Source organism: Candoia aspera, chromosome 3, assembly GCF_035149785.1.
Source record: "Candoia aspera isolate rCanAsp1 chromosome 3, rCanAsp1.hap2, whole genome shotgun sequence".
Taxonomy (NCBI): domain Eukaryota; kingdom Metazoa; phylum Chordata; class Lepidosauria; order Squamata; family Boidae; genus Candoia; species Candoia aspera.
In genome coordinates, this window is record NC_086155.1 from 170,711,286 (window position 1) to 170,732,428 (window position 21,143).

The 21,143-nt window shown below is 36.8% G+C and overlaps 1 protein-coding gene across 3 annotated transcripts in view; it reads left to right on the forward strand.

The window, feature by feature from the left end:
• The window catches only part of LYN (LYN proto-oncogene, Src family tyrosine kinase), a 47,893-nt gene that overhangs the window by 9,028 nt on the left and 17,722 nt on the right, over positions 1-21,143 (forward strand). For 2 of the 3 annotated variants that reach the window (XM_063299298.1, XM_063299299.1), the window contains exon 2: positions 13,932-14,069. In XM_063299298.1, the coding sequence (XP_063155368.1) occupies positions 13,938-14,069 (132 nt within the window). In that variant the 5' untranslated portion in view covers positions 13,932-13,937. The remainder of the gene's footprint in view (positions 1-13,931; positions 14,070-21,143) is intronic. The other variant, XM_063299300.1, reaches the window with a different exon arrangement.

The following is a 21,143-nucleotide window of genomic DNA, read 5'->3' on the forward strand; positions in this document are numbered from 1 at the left end:
ACATATTAACAAATAGCATATATCAACAAATCACTGTGGCAAAACAGGTCCATATTTTTCATCCCAGTGTTATATAATCTTTTAGTCTGCCCCCATGCCTAAAAAATTCTTGATGTCTTGATAGACTCCCTATACCAAGGATGTAGTCAAGAACATATGCATCTTTAATACACAGCAATCAATCCAGAGTCCTTTAACAATCCTGTGGATGTCAATCCAAAATGAGATAATAGGGGAAAAAAAAACTCTATGAGTTAATAGTCCAACTCTTGAGTTATGTATCCAACAACAGTGATTTTAACCAACTTTTATTCAACATTCACTGAGGTATCCAGTATACATAAAGCTAAGTTTTTTGTTATATTACTCTCCAGGTAGTCCTAACTTAACGACTGCCCTGTTTAGCGACCATTTGAAGTTATAACGGTGTTGAAGAAGTAACTTTATGACTGGTCCTCACATTTAACAATTGTTGCAGGATCCCTGTACTCACATGTTCATGTTTTGGGCAATTTGCAACTGGCGGGTGTTTGTGACCATCGCAGCATCACGTGGTCATGTGATTGCCATTTGTGTGCTTCACAGCTGGCTTCTGACAGTCAGACAATGGAGAAGCTGGCAGTAAAATTGCAAGTCATGGTCATGTGATGTCTCATTAAACGACCACATCACTTAGTGGCGAAGTTGCCGGTCCCATTTGTAGTTGTTAAGCGAGTACTAACTGTCCTAACTGCCAGGAAACACACTGAGACAAGGAACTGGTCTCTAATGTTTTATTGCTTGTACATAACAGGAATCCTAACAAACTGAAGAAGCGTGGGAAAAACCCAGCCATATAAACCCCAAAGGTTAAGGCGGTCCCGATCTGTGTCTCTTTGAATGGCTACCTAATTCCTCAGTGCTACGCATGCGCTTAACAGTCTGGATGGGAGCCCCCTGCTCGCCATCCTTACTCATGACACTAACTGTAGTTTTAAGTTTATAGGAAGCATATTTCACATTATTTGAAACAATCCTTTGTTGGTTTATCAGATATTTAGCTATGGCTGTGCCAGAGGAAAAAATCACAACCATTAACAACAATCCAGACGCATTTGGTAGTGGGCTCATATGATATTCTGACCCAGTGCTTGAGGAAAGAGCCAGATCTTCAGGGCTCTTTTAAAGGAGGATTACTGACTTAGGAACCACAATTCATTCCTCCACACCTTTTAATGACAACACAATTCATTCAATAAGTTGTAAATTCATTTAAAAGTATATCATCACAATAAAGGCTCTCAAAATATTAATCAACGTTAGAATCAAGTTTGTTTCTTTATTTATATAGCTGCCCATCTCACTAATGTGACTGTGGATGGCATACAATAAAACAAAATCTTAAACATTAAAACAATAAAATATAATAAGATCATGGAAGAATGCACCAAAAGCTCACATACAATGCATTTTAATCACATTTATCTTTTCACATTATATTCAAACAAATTGTTAGCCATTTTTCTAGATCTTCTGTCATTTGCATTAAAACATGGGAAAAATTCAAATCTACCAGTTGAAACTTTTTCTGGATAAACAAAGATTCATAACATAACTTAAAACCCAAATCCTTATATTGTTGTCTTTTATTACTGTGACCCAGTGACATAAAATTCGATTTATTTCAAGTTAGAGTAAATTAGATCTCAAAGTCTTATATTAATGCAATGAGGTTAGTCAGAGAGATTTCTGGTCTGTTTATAAAATGTAAGTAATATCAGTATATGCAAAAGTCTTATAACCCCTCCTCATATTGTAATTCTGTTAATGTTTTCAAAGTGTCTAATTTTTGCAGGTAAGAAGGTATAAAGCCAAATTAAAATGGAATATAAACTAAGTCAAAGACACAAAAGAATAATAATCAATAGAGCCAGTTTGGTCTAGTGGTTAAGGTTCTGGCCTAGTATCTAGGAGACTGTGAGTTCTAGTCCCACCTTAGGCATGAAAGCCAGCTGGGTGACCTTGGGCCAGTCACACACTCTCAGCCCAGCTCACCTCATGGGGTTGTTGTTGTGGGGAAAATAGAAGGAGGAAGGAGTATTAGGCCACCTTGAGTTATTTATAAAAATAAAGGCAGGATAAAAAAATTATCTAAAAAAAAAAGCACCCATGACTTGAGTACTGAATAAATACTAATCTAAAATATAAAATTTTAGGGAAATCCAAAATTAGTCAAAACCTGTCATGAGTAAGGATGGCGAGCAGGGGGCTCCCACCCAGACTGTCAAGCGCATGCGTAGCACTGAGGAACTGTTCAGCCATTCAAAGAGACACAGATCGGGACCGCCTTAACCTTTGGGGTTTATATGGCTGGGTTTTCCCACGCTTCCTCAGTTTGTTAGGATTCTTGTTAAGTACTAGTAATAAATATTAGAGACCAAGTCATTGTCTCAGTGTGTTTCCTGGTAGTCAGGACAAAACCCATCTCAAAGGTTTCTAAGAAACTACTTCAAAGTTTTTATTATTGTCAAAATAGATATCAGTTAAAATATGATATTGTCAGAAATGAGATGCTCCTGTCTAATTACAGCCTGAGCTGCTTGCACAATAGTTGGAAGGATATTCTGAAATCTGTGGACCAAAGCAGCTGTGAAACTCTTAGTATCCACATTCATCAAGGAAATAGGCCTGTAATTAGAACATGTAGTGGAATCCTTGCTTAGGAATAACTATAATATTTGCCTCATTGGAACTTAAAGGTAGGGATTATTTGAGAAGGTTTTGCCATATACCTCTAGTAAAACAAACAAAAAACTCAATAACTTTTTACACCAAATATGGGAATCTTCCCTAATTTCACAATTTCTTGAAGTGAATGAGGGGAAGTAATATTCATAAACTGGCCTTGTGATAAATATGATAAAACTCTCTGATTAAAAAATGCACCTCATCTTCTTTTTTGAAGAATTGGTACTATACAATTAGGCTGATATTACAATAATGTTCCTTAATAATTCTAGAATCTGTATATACATTATGTTTTGTATCCTGAATAGATTGAACAATATTATTTGCTTAATTTGTTCGAGATATTTCTTCTTTTTCCCAATGTCATTGCTTTAACGTAATAAAAAATGTTTTGGAAGTATAAAGCTTGTTAAATTCAAATTTAGCTGCGACCAAAATTCTGTGCTGATCAGGAGATAGAGGTAATGTGTACGGAGATGATTATTTAATTTTCTCCTCTAGAGCTTTAATGTTAGTTGATTGTAGCTTCTTTGTTTTATGAAGAAAATAAACATAATACAATACACAAAATTATGGTTCATCCACAGATAAAGGCTTTAGCAGTATTCCATATCCAAGACATAATCATCTTAATTTTTTAAAAAACCCTGCTCTTTCCTGTTCCTTCTGCTTAATAAAATCTTTATCATTCAGAAACTATATGTTAAAGGACCAGTTAAAGAGTATATTTAATAGTATTCTCAAGCAAAGCAACAAACTTTACAGAAACATCTGTGATAGGATCTGAAAGCATCTCTACCACAAAGTAAAGATGGGCTATCAGGAAATTATCTATTCAAAAATGTTTTTTGTGTGCCAGATACAAGATATTCTTGTTGGAGAGAATTAACTGCCAGCCACATAGCTGTTAAATTAAATGTAGACATATACACTGCAGTGTGGTGTAATGATTAAGGTGCTGGACTAGCAGCAGGGAGATCCAGGTTCTAGTTTTCCTTTTCGCACAGAAGCCAGCTGGGTGACCCTGAGCCAGTCACTTCCTTTCAGCCCTAATCAGCATCACACTCAGCAACAAACTGTCTGACAAGTGAAACTCCTCATGCCATGCATTGAAAGCTTTGGGATAAGAATTAGGCAAGCACAGCGTGCAAAGAAGTGGACCCTGCAACCGAATATATGTGCTATGTTCTAAAAAGGATCCAAAGTCTGATTCAAACAACCTCCAACCCTTATATGGCCCATTAACCTAGTATATGAGAGACATTTGGTGCAGTGGTTAAAGACACCAGACTAGAAACTAGGAGCCTCTAGTCCTGCCTTAGGCATGAAGCCACCTGGGTGATGGGTCATTCTTTCTTAGTCATAGGAAGAAGGCAATGGCAAGCCACTTCCAAAAATGTTGCTAATAAAACATGTCTGGGTGGTCACCAAGAGTCAAGACTACTCAGAGGCAACAAACAAACCCTTAGTATATAGAGGTTGAAAATAAATATGTATTTGTTCTGAAGAATCTTTAGTTGGATCATACAAATTCAGGACAGCTAAACACAGATCTCACAATACAATCTTCTTCATCCAGTATTTCTTCTTGAGAGCTTAGAAAACCTATTAAATAAAATGCCAATTCCTCTCTCATGTTGAAGTTATTACATACATAAATCTCCCCTGCCCAAGCTTTCTGTAACAGCTTCTTAACTTTAGGAACAATGTTAGTCTGTGTTGAAAAAAGAAGCAATTTCAGTTCCCATCTTTGTATAGTTAGCTAACATTTGTCTGCACTTAACTGGAAACCCCAACCTTTTAAAATGTCATGTTATGAAAGAGATTTCAATTACAAATTATTAAATTAAAACAACCAAAAAAAAAGGCTGTCACAGCCATCCATACTTTATCTGAACCATATAAAAGACAAAGCCACTCTCCCCCAAGTAATAATAGCGTGATTAAAGAAAAAAAAAAGTATAAAACCTGATTGGTAAGTCATGCCAATTTTCCAGTTGCCCTCTACACAAATTAACAATAATGATCAACTAATCACTAATACTATATGAATCAGTAGGGAGGGAAAGGAAGAAAGATTAATAAAGGCAATAATATTTAACAGAGGCTGATTTAGAGAAGGAAAAAAGGGAAGAGACAAGAGGAAGAGAATAATGAAGAGAAACAGCACAGCTATGGAAGAAAAAGATCTTCATAATCTTTTCCTATATCTCTTACTATTCAGCAATAACAACCAAATGAATAATACAGTGACTGACATATAGTAATACAGTTTTACCAGTTTGCATTCGAGTAAGCATAACAACAACAAAAAAAAGAATCTTCCTCCTTCAACAGAGGTTTAATGAAATATTTTTCCATTTCCATATGATTACAAAATGATTTCTAAGTACCATTTGATACTTCAAACAAAAGTAGCCAGAATCCTACTGAAATATTTGAGATGAAGCCATTAAGTTATAGGGCTGGGAAATGGAGGAAGGCTTTGTAGTTCCTTCCCTGTATTTAGAAGTTAATGTGGCCAGCATTTACATAGAGCAAGAGGGTCATGACTCATTAATAATCTCAAAGTGTTCAGGATCTGCATGCAGTCAGGCATTTCCAGATAGAACTGGGAGAGAGAATTTATGGCATTATATTACTAAGAAGGTGTTTTGTTTCATTTTTATACCTCACTTGATTCTGTCCACAGTGGCTCTTCAGAATTTCAGAGAAGGAAGTATCTCTCGCATTCTATCTGGAAATGTCAGACTTCTCGCAGATCCTGAACTCTATGAGATTATTTTAAAATGTCAGAGAAATCAAATAAGGATGCCTTGACCAATTTTAGTCACAAATGACCCTGCCATTAATTCCCTAAATGTCAGGTGTTGGTACTGGGCTTAGTGGCCTCCCAAAGTTTATAGGAGGAAACTACCTTAGTAAGTAAATCTGGGTGGTGTCTTCCACCATTTTGTTTATTCCCAAATGCTTGCCTTGCCTGGCAACATAAATATGATGTGGCAAAAATGTTTCAAAATTATTGCAACCATTATAAAATAATCTTGCCACCAGTTGGAATCTGCTTTATGTCCTACTGTGCTTTGAATTAATTATCCACAGTACTATTACACTAAAGGGAAATAAATTATATCTGGATAGTTATTTATTTTGTAACTTTATAAATGGCTCTTCTTTATGTCTAGAGTGGTGTTCTGAACAACGAACAAAATAAAATTAGAAGTATAGCATTTAGCTATATTAATAATTAGACAATACTTTTTTAAATTTAGGAAGCTTTTTTCCCATGGTCAAAAAAAGAAAGGATTGGTTTGGATTAGGGATTGTAGTTCTGGAAAATATTGCTTCCATAGTCCTTAGGAAAAATTCAGTGCAGGGCTCTGTGAGCCAAAAATCTGACTTGATATAAGGCAATTCAGATATGCTCTTTATTCCTTACCTACTCAATTTAGATATAGGCTTGTATTGTTAATACAGTATCTCTGTAACTCTGGTTTTTAATTTTATTTGCCTGATTATATACTGAGTAAAGTTTCTTATATTCTTTTGTTGAGGAAATACTCTGTTAGCTATTCCTTTCTGCTAAGTTTGAGTGATAATGCTACCAAGCAACCACATCTCCCCCCACCCCTCACAGACAGAAACATTCTTGCACAGTGATGGGTTTCCAGGCATGACTCAGAACCTCCTGACTGGTTAATCTGCTGCTTAAATCTTATAGGAGGACCATTTCCTTTTAAAAGCAAGCTTGCTTTACTCCTTGGGGCATCACCACAGAGAAGGTAGTTACTGCTTAATGCTGAGAGTAAAAAGGGGCTAGTAACCAGCACTGAATGCTTTGCCCTGTCTTGTTAATAACCAGTATTACTTTAATATCAGTGTATTAAGGAGGAAATAAGTTAATTCAATGCTTTTCTTATAGTTCTGGATCTATGTCTTACTTACTTAGAAATAACAATAGTAATAATTGCAGCTGTGGATGTTTTAAGTTATATATGCTGTCCTTATTTTAAAAACTACTGGGAGTCCTTGATTACAGTTGTATGCAAATTTACTAAATAAATGCATTTGATTTTTATCTTTTGGATTCATAACTTTTCTCCTGACATCCACTAATACTGAATTTCTTTTGATTTAAGGCAACATTTTTAAGGAGAGTAGAAGCTGGCATTAGAAAGTCATCTGCATTAAATAAGATATATATTGATTCCATCTTCTGTTTTTGTAGCCGCTTCAGACATAATTCTGGCTACAGTAAATATCTGGAAGGGGGCAATGTTGATTAGGACCTCAGAGCAGAACCTCTGTACATCGCTCAAACATATCTCTACTAAATCAGGGGGTTTTACACTCCCAGCCAGCAGGCCACATCTGGCCTCCAAGTATTTTGTTCTGGCTGTGCTTCACACAGCGGTTGGAAGTGGAGCAGCAGTTGTGGATTTCTGCCAGGCTTCATGGATCTTCCCTAGGGCTATGGAGAAAACCAAGCTCCATGCCTGGGTGGGACAGACTGAGCAGCAGCAGACCCCTCTGAGATGCCCTCCCAGCTGAGGTTGGGGCTGTCAGCTTGCCCCTAATAGCCAAGAGTGGCAGCAGTGGTGGGGATAGGAGGAGCAAGCTTTTCCACTGCCCTGCCACCTTTGACTTTTATATTCCTTTTGCTGACAATTTCCCTCTGCATGTCCCCTGCAGACAGTGAAGCCAGGGTCACTCAGGCCCTCCTTGTGCTCATGTAGCCACTGAGGTAGGAGAGAATGGCTGCCTCATAAATGGAGAGGAGAGGCAGGAAGCAGCAGCAGCAGAGGTGGCATTTCTCAGCAAACTCAGTGAACTTGATCACGAGAGGACGTACCTCTTCATGTGAAGGTGGTGGAATGCCATCTCTGGCCTTCCCGAGGCAGCCTCTGCCAGCTACACTCACTGCCTGGGGCTCAGGTGAGCACAGAGCTCTCCATCCAGGGCTCTTCTTTGCCTGTTCCCTAGGAGCTACACCTGAATGGCCTATCCCACTGCTGGCATTAAGTCCCCCCCCCCCCATGTATACACAGCCCAAAGGACTGGTACTGATTGCTACAAGGCTTAGATTAAAATCTTAAATTTGATTTGAAAGCCCAAGCCTCCATGCTACTCCATGAATTATAATCAGAAAGCCCCAAATGGCAGTTATTTTTTCCTTATGTGATTTTTTTTAATCTGTTCAATTGTGTCAGATTCTCAGAGACTGCCTGGACAAGTCCCTGCAGTTTTCTTGGGAGGTTTTTCAGAAGTGGTTTGCCATTGCCTGCTTCCTAGGGCTGAAAGAAAGTGACTGGCCCAAAGTCACCTAGCTAGCTTCGTACCTATGGTGGGACTAGAACTCACGGTCTCTCGGTTTCTAGCCTGGTGCCTTATCCGTTACACCGAAGTGGATCTTCTTATGTGATAGAGTGTATTTATTTAATCACTTTTTAGTCTGATTTTATTTATAACTAAACTGAATTTGATTAAATTTGCAAGAGTTGCAGCCTCTTATGAGAAGGAGACGTATGCCAAACGGAAGACAAAACATTATTTTTTGTTTTAAAGAGAATTGCCAAATAATAATCTTAATTTTGGGTAGAACTGAACCCAGTTTTCAGAAATAGTTGCTTTTACTGAGGGAATATATCCTGCCAAGTTTCTGGTGTGATTACAGTGTATGTTGTTATTCTGTAACAACCAAAGCAAATAATGGTATTCTGGTTAGTGAAAAATGCTGCCAGATAAGTAGCCAAAGTGAGCTGGTGAAAACAGAGCTCTATTTTACTTGGGGGGGGGGGGTTCAATAAATGTATGTTTAATTCTAATCTTCATTTTTGATTCATTAGAGACTTTTGAATCAGCATATGAAGAGACTTCTATCTAGGAGCCTTTGCACTAATAAACTAGTGCTCATGCAATCATTGTCACAATTTGAGACTGACATAGACAGTATACTAAGAAAAAGTTCCAAGCCTATAGAAATCTATTTCATCCTAGCAGGGTTCACGTGCATTGAGGGACAATGAAGTTTGTTTGATTTCAGTTAGCACAATCAGCAAACCTAAACAATTGTGGCTTACACAAACTACTATAATATGAACCTAGTGTGAATTCAGAGCCATTGATCTATCAGGCTTAGTATTTTCCGCTTTGATTAGCAGCAGCTCTTCCTTTATTTTTATTTTTATTTCCTGTGTTAATATCCAAGACTTTTAAATAATGATGTCAGGAGTAGAACCTAAATTTCTACATACGGTGTATATGCTTTAGCATTAATTTATAACACCTCTTCCCAATTGTTTCATGCTCTTTAACAAGATCACATTGTTTCTTTCCTCTTGTCCGAGATTTATTGCAGAATGCTGGCTTTATATGCAGCGCAACAAAAGTTATATTTCCCATAACAATGAGGTTGCTTTCGAGAGATGTTGCCATAAGAGACTAAAAGTATGTGCAGACCTTTAATTGGCCGAGCATATGCCAAGGGGGAACATTAATCAAAGGAAAAAGAACTAGGTAGCACTCCCCACAGGCATATCTGGTTCATCCCAAAAGATGCATGTCCCTCTAGTGGAGTTGCTCTGTGTTCACTTCATATTTCTCCGGTGTGCAGAGAAACTCCATGGATTGTCTTATGGTGCACTATAAATACTTAAACTTTGTATTCAAATATAGTTGCTATTTTTAAAAAGGTGAAGTAAAGTTGGTCTGTTTTTGTCAGACAAGGTGAGGTTAGGGTTAGCTGATGCTATTCCTGCCTTTTCATTTGTCTGCTGCCCTCATCTACAGGCATCACTATGAAGCCTATCTTTTGGATAGTAAGAAGAATGTGTGGGAAGACTATGCAATACATTTCTGGGCTGCCCTTTTGTTTTTTTCTGAAGATACTTCTTCTTCTGTTGCTGACTTAATTCCAGTATCAGAACTGGAAATAGAGATGTGTGTGGAACAACAGACTGCTGGGAAATAATTAACTGGCCATCCTGTGAATATCATTGGTAGAGCTGTGTCCTATGTAATATCTGTAGCATTAGTTTCTTACCCAACATCATGCTACCTCCTTTTTTCTCTTCCTGTTGCTTTCCCCACAGTTTCTTCATCTGTGTCCTTTGCTGTATTAGCAGTTTCCAGTCTTTGGCAAGTTTTACTTCCCCCATTTAGGAGTGCAAGCTGTTCACAAGCAGACAGTCAAAAGTTCTAAACCTTGGAGGACTGCAATAATTAGTTCACAGAGGCATTAGTAGGAAAAGTGGGAGAGAGACAATAAGATAATTGGTGGTGGTAGAGAAAGGAGAAAGTCTCCAGAAAGGAGATTAATTGAATAAATAAAGATGAAGTGCACAAGGAAGGATTTAGTTACAGTAAGATCAATCTGATGACCTGGAATTGTATATAAAAGAGCCAAATCAAAGAATATTTGGAAAAAATTAAAAGTGAGAATAATTATCTTAATCAATCTTAATTATCATAATTAATCTTAATTACGTTTTCTTGATAAAACCTGCTTTCAAAGCACTGCTGTAGAAACGCTGAGCTAGAGGCATTCTTCAACTCTCATATAGTTAAGTTTAATCCAAAATAAAGTATTTTTGGCTACTGAGTGAAGGCAATATTGGAGTATACTGAACACTTAATTGTAGAAAAATGCTTAGCCCTTGAAGAAATTATGATATTTTCTTTCCTTATTCAGGAAGTCCCTTTTGAGTCTTTAAGACAGACTTTGCATCTAATGGCCTGGCAGAGAGCAAAAAGCAATTGATATTTAGATCTGAGGGCCAAATCCCATACATCAGTAGATGGATCTTGGTCTAATCTTGATTTTGCTTTCTAATCCATACTTTGCATGATTTATTGAGAATAAATTAAATCACTTCCTCTAACTGCTTAAGGTGTTATCTAAAGGTAAAGGTAAAGGTTTCCCTTGACATTAAGTCCAGTCGTGTCCAACTCTAGGGGGCGGTGCTCATCTCCATTTCAAAGCCAAAGAGCCGGTGTTTGTCCATAGACACTTCTGTGGTCATGTGGCCGGCATGACTAAACAGAACGCTATTACCTGCCTGCCAAAGCGGTACCTGTTAATCTACTCACATTTGCATGTTTTCGAACTGCTAGGTTGGCAGGAGCTGGGACTAGCAATGGGAGCTCACCCCGTCATGTGGATTCGAACCGCCAACCTTCCGATCGGCAAGCTCAGCAGCTCAGTGGTTTAACCTGCAGCGCTACTGCGTCCCTAAGGTGTTATCTACATTTAAAAAAAAATAAAAATAAAAGAATCTAAAAATAATCAAGGCAGATAAGCATTAAAGCAATGTCCACCCCAATTTTTAGTTTCTTTTGTCTCAAGCTTCATGTCATTCCACTTCCAAATTTCTAGATCATTCCATAGAAGTATTTGTATTATTCTTTTTGTCTTACTCAGGTGGAAAAAAAAAGAGGTGGGGAAATTTGTCACATATCTCTCAGTACTAAAGAGCAGGGGCCTGGCTATCGTGTTAATATTTCCCAAGTGAGTAAGTAGGGAAGAGAACTCTCCCAGGCAACTTGTGGATCAAAGGTCAGATAGGCAACTGATAAGTCATGAGTACAAATGGCTTATGCATTTATGCAAACTTGCTGTTGCAACAGGATAATTTATATTTGTATCTATGCTTCAGGATAAAACTATACAAAGGGGAATTACACAAGAAATGCTAATTGTTGAAACAGGAAAGTACTTAGCATCTAAAGACAAATGGTTGGGGATGGTCACTGTCAACACAAACATATAAAAAAATGGTAGTCTATGAATGGAACATGCAACAAAATGTAACAGTGTGGAGTGTTGCCTCTATTCAATTCGCCAGGAATTCAAAGCAGCATACAGAGTCAAAATGTCATTAAAAATACAAATATAATGAATGTGAAATACATAGATAAATTGCATTGGGGGAGAAGTACAGATAAATCCCAATCTTTCAGTCAGGATCCTTCCTTCTCTTCTCCCAGCACTGCTAGAGCATGGTCAGTCCTCATTAAGATGGCTTGGGTTCTCTATTCCTGTTCATTAGGATTCTGTTTCTTAAACATTTTGATTGAATTATTGTGATTCTACAGTGCTTAGGATTGCCCTGAACTTGTTGATGCCCCCTTGAGAACTTAGATGGAACTTCATCCACTTCATATGTGTCAGGAATATACTGAGCAACTGTGATGATAATGTTTCTTGCACACAGAACTTTATCAAGCTTCCATTATGTTATGTGAAAGAACTTGATATGAAAAGCAGCTGTGCTGCTTTATGTGGGATCTTTCTTATCATGAATAAGAGGGGCAGTGGACTGAAACTTCCTTTAGTTTCTTGATAGGCTCTTATGGGCTTGGTTCTAGTCTGTTTGCCCTATTTAGTGCTATGCTGAAATGATGGCTAAGGAACATGTGATTAGATTCCTTCATTCTGCCAGGAGCCTCAAAGCAGTGCCCGTGGGTACCAGGCTACCTTCCAGTCCACGAGAGCTCTCTGATCTTTCTAAATAAAACAATAAAAATAATTTCATGAAGTCATGAAATTAGATGTGATTTTGATGATTTTATGAGATCCTGCATGATTGCAGCATTCATTCAGAAGCATTGTATCATAATCTCTCAAGTAATACACACTTTTCCAGCTTCCAACTGGAAAATCCCGAGGGAACTAATCTTGAGGATTTTAAATTTAGAAAGGATGAATACAGGGAATGTAAGTGGAAAAAATAGATGGCAACCCCTTCACTCATCTTTCAACAACACAGTAAGTTCAAAAATATTACCAAAAGACATTAGGAGGGGGGAAAATAGAGCATAAGGTAGAAAAAGAGAAGGCTCTTTCCAAATGGGCAAAAAGCAACAATAGCAAACAAAACAAAACACCCACACCTTTTATAAAGTTAGAAGACAGATTTCAGCATAATTTTATGTTTGTTTGTTTTTTAAAAAATCCAATTCCCCATTTTCCACATTAATTCCTTGTCCTTCTGTTTTGAACATTCTCATTGGAATGAATGAAGAGATTTCATTTGGCACTAAACTATGTGCACCTCTGGCAGTTATATGCTTATCTAAAGCTTGAGTATACTTGTCCATGTATTGCTCTCTCTATAAAAAAAAACCTTATTAAAACTCCCAGGGCAGTTAAAATAGAATAGGAATGAAAATATTTCCATTTATGCATTTGTTCCCAAACCACAAAATATCTAAATACAATATTTTCACAACTATACACATAACTGCAAACATACGGGATATCTGCAATTTTGACAGAAGGCATTGGTCTTTAGTACAAAGTTTTTAAGAACATGGAGCCTGTATATTTAGGAACTATGATGTAGGACTGTGATATTGTCAACTTAGAAAAGTTTTGCCATGGATTTCAGTTCTTAGGCTTTTTCATTTAGACATCCATTATAAGCACTTGCTCACTGATTCCTATTAACAGGCAGATCATTGGAGTATGATTTAGTGGAAATAAACTTTGATATAGGAACTATACTTTTCCCTATATTTAGATATAAATATACCTAAAGGATATTGTAAGAACATTTGGTCCAGTGGTTAAGGCAATAAGCTAGAAACCAGGAATCTGTGAGTTCTAGGCCCGCCTTAGGCATGAAAGCTGGCTGGGTGACCTTGGGCCAGTCGCCCTCTCTCAGACCAACTCACCTCACAGGGTTGTTGTTGGGAAAATATGAGGAAGAAGGAGTATTTGGTATGTTCCCCGCCTTGAGTTACCCTAAAAATAATAGATGTGGGGTAAAAAATAAATAAATAAATAAAATTTATGGAACATCATTGATAATCTTTATGTTTTGAGTGAGATGGGTGGTGACAAAATTTGAAATATAAATCAAATAAAAAAAATCATTTAATATATGTCAACAACTCATCCTGAAGATAAAGTAAAAACCACTTTTATTCAAATATGATAAATGGTGCATATAAATATCAGTTTTCAGGGTTGTATGCAGTAAAAAGTGAAAATAGAAACACCTTATAAAACCTTGGACCAAAGTGTCTAAATGATTTTGTCTGTTTAAAGATGCCTCACAAATCTCTTTGGGGATAATGTTTAATTATGTAGATGATGCTGCCAAGATGGAAAGACCCCTGCAAATTCATATAGCTTTGACTATGTGAATACATATTACAGCATTTTTGTCTAATCTTTCTGTTGTTTTGCTTTGTTCCAACAGGGAAATATGGGATGTATAAAATCCAAACAAAAAGAGAGTCTGCATGGAGATGGGCTAGCTGTGAAGAACAAATCAGTACGTAAAACTGAACGAACTATTTATGTGAGGGATCCAACGTCCAATAAACAGCAAAGGCCAGTAAGTAGATAGTTACAGGGAAGAATTCCAACAGTGAGATTGCAGCTTGACTGGCATAGCTTAAATATTTATTTTTTTAAAAAAATAACCAGAAATTAAAATTAACCTTTTCTTGGTCTGCAGTTTAACTTTGGGGCAGTGGGTTCTTAAGCCCACAAAGAATGTATATGAAATCCAGAATCTTGTGCCTTTGAGTCTTCAATTCCAGCTAAGAGCAGTTTGAATATACAGCCCATCATTTATAAATCGCTAAGCGGTGTTAGTTTCACTGTGGAATCTTGGAGATACATTACTTCATTTTTTTAACAAGTGCCATTTTCTTTTTCTTTTTTTAAATGCTACCACCATGGAAGAAATTGCTTTAGGATTTATTTTCCTTGTTATATTTGCTATTTTCTTTCTTTAAAAGAAAATAACAAAACAGAACTACATTTTAAGGGTACTGTTATTTCCTGGAAAAAAACGCTTTATGAAAATTAGGAACTGCATTATCCCTGTAAGAGATTTGCTACATGATTTTAATAGAAATAAGAGCATGTTGCATACACTAACCCCAACCCTAACCCTAACCCTAACCATCGTCTAAGCTAAGAAGTAAGTAATAGTTCAAATAAAGTGTGCATGTGTGTGTGTGTATAAAATGGGAGAGAGAGGGCATATTTTGTATTTTGTACTAATCAAGTCTTCATATTTCAGCTATATACAGGTAGTCCTCATTTAGCAACTGGCTCGTTTAAGGGCTGTTTGCAGATAGGGTGATGTAACTTTGCAACCAATCTTCGCATTTATGACCTTCGCAGGTCTGTAAAGCAAAGGAAATCTGAAGTAAGATCATAAGCACAGTCATGGTTTCAATTAGCAACCACTTCACCTGATGGCCGAGTTGCCAGTCCCAATTATGGTCACTAAATGAGGGCTACCTGTGCGTATGTATATCACACATTCTATCAGCCAGGGATCTCAATTCTTTCTTGATTATCTGTCTTGTACTACTTTAAAAAAAATAGGCAGACTACTTAAGGAAGCTTCATTGGGAGGGGGCAGGGGACTGAGAAAAAGAGCAAGATTTTAGCAAATATTATAGCTCCCCATACTGTTGGATGCAGTTGTTTAGGCATCCCTTGTCAAACTGTATGTATCAGTTAATACCTGACCTAAACTTTACATTGTAGAAAGAGAAATTCAACATCATTCTACAAAACTGAATGTATGCTTACTGTTTGTGTGCCATTGTTTACAGATTCAAAATAAAATAGTGAATATAACAGGTTCAGAAGTTTGGATACCCTTTTAGTCAGTACTTTGTGAGACCCCCTTTGGTTTCTAACATTTTCTGTGACTAGCTAAGATACTTTTTATTCTTGCCCTTTTTTCCTCACTTTTCCTTGAAGAACTAACCTAGCACAGAAACATTCTTAGGTCTCCTTGCATGCACTGCACGTTTGAGATCTCCCGGTACATTTTCAATAATATTGAAGTCTGGAGATACTCAGGGAGATTCTAAAATCTTTTTCTTTCTTTCATTAAGGACACAATCAATTTGAAGGTATGTTTCAGATTGTTGTCTTGTTGAAATACCTTTTCAGCTTCAACTTTTTCACTGACTGTAGGACATTAGCTTCTAGGATATATTAATACTTAGTTAAATAAGTTTTTCTTCCACCAGCATAGTGTTTCTTGTGCTACAGCCTGCTACACAGCCCAAAGTGCAATAGAACTCCCTCCATACTTTATGGTTGACAAGGGGTCAGGTTCTTTAAATGAGTTCCTTTTTTTTTTTTTGCAAATATAAATTGTGCTGTTATGGCCCAACAATTTTCATCAGTTCAAAACACTTTGTTCTTTTTTCTTCTTATTATTAATTTTTATTTAAGTTTTCACAGAATAAGAACAATACAAACTTTGAATTGAAGAGAAAAAGAATTTAAAAAGTAATAAGAAAGTGAAAAAGAAATAAACCAAAAGGAAGAGAAAAGAAAGAGAAAGTAATAAAGAAGTGGCTTCTGATCTTGTTAACAGCAGTTTTAAGTACATTTATATTTTACCCTCTCTCTCTAAGTTTCAATCATAATTTCCTTCTTTCCATAATCTACCCTTTCTAATCATCAAATCCATTAATCACCAGTTCATTTTTTTTCTTTTTTCAACAAAAAGTCCATAAGGGGTTTCCAATCACTAATAAATGTACTTGTTGATCTTTCTCTAAGCAAACAAATTAATTTTGCCATCTATGCTAATTCCGTCATCTTTACCAACAATTCCTCCACTGTGGGTATTTCAGAGTCTTTCCATTTTTGCACATATAGTAGTCTTGCGGCAATGATCATATATAAAAATAATATTTCATGGCTCAAAGCACTTTGTTCTAAAATGTTTGAGGCTTATCAAGGTTTTCCTCTGCCTGCTTTAGATTATAACTTGAGGGAATAGATTTCTTTGTTACAACTCTCCAATCAATACAGTGTAGTTTACCATTGTATAAGCTACACTGTACTGTGGACTTCTTAACAGCTATTCCAATGTCAGCTAAACTTTTCAGACAGTTATTTGCAGTTTTTTTTTTCAGATTGGCCAGTTTTTGACAGTTCTAGCAAAGATTTTTCTTGTTCTTCCAGTTCCTGCATTGACTACAACAGGTTCATTAACCTGCATTTCTTAACAGTGTTTCTCACAATAGAAATCACTAGCTATAAGCATTTAGAGATTTTTTTATAGCCTTCTCTTGCTTTGTAAGAATAAATCATTTTCAGTTTCAAATGTTCAGCTTAGAAGAGTCTATGGTTGTTGAAAGTGGACAGAACAACAATCACAAGATTAGATTAGAGTATTTGTTCACCTGTTTCATTGTCTTCACATGGCTAGTTATAGGTGTAATGTGTCAGTCACCATTTTTGGTCTTACAGGTAATCTTCACTTAATGACCACAGTTGGGACTGGCAACTATGTTGCTAAGCGACGTGATTGTTAAGCAAGATATTGCATGACTGTGGCTTGCAATTTTATGGCCAGATTCTTCATTAACTCTGCTTGTCAGAAGCCAGCTGTGAAGTACACAAATGGTGATCATGTGACCGCAGGACACTGTGACAGTCATGAACGCACATAGGTTGTGAAGCACCCAAATCTCAATCACATGACTGCAGGGATGTTGTGATGGTCATAAGTGCAAGGACCTGTCATAAAGTTACTTTTTCAGCACCATTGTAACTTTGAACAGTTGCTAAACAGTTGTTAAGCGAGGACTGCCTGTATTAACAACCAAACTGATTAAAAAATAGCTTTGAGTCAACAGGAAGGCTGCCCAAATTGAGTGGCCTAAACTCATTCTAAATTGTCTAAACTTTGCATGCAACTATATATTACAGTTACATATTACTCTAAAATTACATGTCTAGAGTTACTTGAGTAGGCAGCATACAAATGCTGGTATTAATTTAACACAATATATTAAACTGGAGTGTCATGAGGAAGCATAGAACAAACTAATAGATTTAGGGATATTATAAAAACTTCTTTGACTTTTTTCTTTTTGTTTTGTTTTACCTTCTTTAATATGCATAAACAACAAGTAATAATATGGTGGAGATCTTGTATTGAATATTAAGCTTAAGATAGAAATCTTTATTATAAAACAAATAATTCTATGTGCTTTGCAGCTGTTCATGAATGCTACACTTAGCTCTAGATGTTGTAATGGTTGCCTATTCTAAAACACCATCAGACTCATGAGTAGGAATTCAAAGATATCTGATTTATTAAAGAATGCATTAAAGATGCAGGATCACAGAGAAAGCTGAGAATGATGAAAGCGTGCCAAATTCAAACTAAAAACCCTCGGTGCAAATGAAATCCCTCCCCCCGTAGAATCTTCTCAAGTTCACAATCCCAGGTGGTCCTAACGGTTTCTGATGGTCTGCGGGAAAAGTCCTTGAACAGATAACATAACCCAAACACGTTATATTGTAGCTCTGTAGCTCACATACAGAGCTTGGTACAAGGTCTCACAGCAGCTCCCTCCCAAACAGAAACGCGCGTCAGTGCCATGGCATGTGAAACGTTACGATGTATAAACTACATTGAATCAGTGAACATGACAGATGTACAATTTAAGCAACCTTATACTTACGAACATTAATATTTTAGAAATCATAGTTAATATTAATATAAACTTATACATTTATCATATTAATATTAATACAAACCTTTAAAGGTTTAACTAAATATCATAGGGTTAATAATCTCTAATCAATACTGTATAAATACCACTGTAGCCTAATAATACAATAACAACATAAAAAAACAAACTAAATGTAAATGTAATTGTGAAATTTATGATTTAGGTGTATAAAATCATGTCATGGAGTGGGGAGGGAGAAGTTTTCCTTCCTTTCTCAAAACACTATGACCAAGGTAATTCAATGAAGGTGATTTGAAGATTTACAACAGACAAAAAGAACTACTATTTCATACAGTGTGTATAGTAATTAACCTGTGAAATTCATAACCACAGAATGTGGTGGCCAAAAACTTTAACAGCTTTTAAAGAGGATTAGATAAATTCACAGAAGACAGATCTATCTTAAAGACTCTGTGTTACCTTCAGTTTGGGAGTAGAATCCCCCCAATACCAGCTGCAGGGGGGAAATGGATATGGCAGAAGGATATGCCTCCAAACCCTGCTTGCAAGCACCGTAGAGGTATTGGCCACTCTGAGAAACAAACTGCAGAACTAAGATGGCCCTTGGCCTAATCCAGCAGGGCCGTTCTTATATTCTTCCTTTGCAGAGGGCTGTATGCACAGTGTCCATGTAAGGAGCTGTGCAGACTTTTTAATCACATGTAGTCCCATACACATGGGAAAAAATGTTAACTTACACTATCTCTAGTGTCCAGTGTCCAAAATCTTTTAAAACTATGGACATTTTTTAAATCCTACAGATACTGCATTTGTTCCCATAAAACATGCTGTGGGAAAGGTGTGGTTCTCCATTTTCAAGATTGATACCTTCATAAAACACTTTTTTCAATTTTTTTAAAAAAACTGCTGCAGATAAACAAGATAATTTGCAACAGAAACCTAAGTGTAAGAAAGACATGAAGCCAAAAATTCAGTATCATTGTTTTGAATCCACAGTTTAGGACCTGAGTACTAGATTATGCACCTGTCAATTTTATCCATAACAGGATAACTGTTTTTCAGTTATCATACAGTGAGAAAACCAGCTGGTGTTACAGACTGTGCTAAACCCCGCCATGCATGATTTTACTTCTTTGAGATTGATTTTAATGAAAAAGAAAAAGTAGTAGGCCACAAAGCACTGACTTAGGCAAAATCTACATTTAACTGAATGGGGCCTTTAAGCCCTGAGCATAATTGGAAAATGAAATGGTACTTTGTTGCGTTGTTTAGAATTGGGTCTACTGGCCCGGAAAAAAAATGGCAAAGATAAGCTGAGATGTTATACAATGTGAATGTGCAACAATCTGGATTTGAAAGGGGAAAGGAATTTTGGAGTGCATGGAGTTGCTCATTTTGCACTTGCTGGCAACTCCTCAAAGAAGCTGAACTTTTCCTGATCTTGCTTCCAATCCCAGGAAAAGATGCATTTGATTTAAGGAGGTGCCAGCAGGTGAGATGTGTGAGTCCACACTTTCTCTAAATCACCTTTTCTTTCAAATCCCAATTGTTCCATAGTCCTATGGAAAAGCATGTTGGGAAGCTATAGACTAGAGGTGGAGGAAAGCAGCTTGCCATCAGATAAATGGGACTTCTGTGACCAACATGCCCATCACAGCAGCCATTTGGTAAAAGTGCTCAAAATCTGCCTCCATAACTCCAGAAGTGCCCACCAAATACAAAACCACTGCATTAAGCTATATTTAGGTTTTAGATTACTACTATACATAAACTCAGCACTTCCAGGTTATTCAACAAAACATATTTTAGTGTGAATTCAGCCTAGATAACTGTGGACTGATAGTTGTGTTCCGCAACTGATGTATCAGCTGTTCATGTGTACTTCCTTTAACATAATAAGGAGTAGTATTGCTGATGACTAGTATTTCAGTTACTAGCAGCAGGGTTCCGGGATTGGCTGGACTTCAGAAAAAGCAGTGCTGTATGAAACATCAAGGATATGCTCCATTTAATTTTCTTACCGTATTCTGGACTGATGTTCCATCAGGAGCATTATTGAAAATGTGAGACTCTTCTACACTGGATTGCCTACTGCCAGATAAACACAGTTTGAACTCAGTGATCTAGAAAGGGGCCACTGTGGACTCTTTGCCAAGAGCCCCTTAATATTTAAATTTGGCCCTTCTTATTGGACAATTGATAGATCATTTGAAGATTAATCAACAATTGTCTATTGATATGTTAACGAGCTGTGCTCTAAAATGGAAAAACATTTGTTTTTACCAAAAAGTAGGTTAGTTTTGTTTTCAGGAAATCCACAAAAAATGCTGATATTCCAGTCAAGATACTCAATTTTTGCCATAAATGTTCTTTGGCAATGAATTAGCATGGCAGAATTCCCAATGATTTTAAATAATCTAAAAAGGAATGCGTGTTGACTTTAAATAAATCCTATCTCAATAAGCCCAGTAGAACTACTGAGGAAACAAACAATTAAGTAGACAGACAATACCTTAATCAACGAACTATGAAGGAGAAAACCACACCCCCTCCAACAATGGCAAGGCAAGCTACTGTATATAAACAGGGAGCAAACCGCACATTCACCAGCACTGATGATATTAACTAGTTAGGTAATGAAATGTCTGCAAGCAAACCACCAAGCTCAGAGAGCACCAAGGACTCCACAGTTCAACCCTGAACTAAAGATATTGTCTTCTATTGGAACAGAGTAGATTGTATATCAGTTATTGTTAACAAGGAACTCCTTTGTTGTTGTTGTTTTTATAGGCACATTAAATACTTCTGTTGCTCTATAAACATACAGCTGCCTAGTTGGCTCTTGCAAATTTTTTCATGAATCTATATAGCTTGAAGCTTAGAGAAGAGGATTGGTGGTTCAGGTGAAAGGGGAACCAGTTAGTTCCCACAGTGGC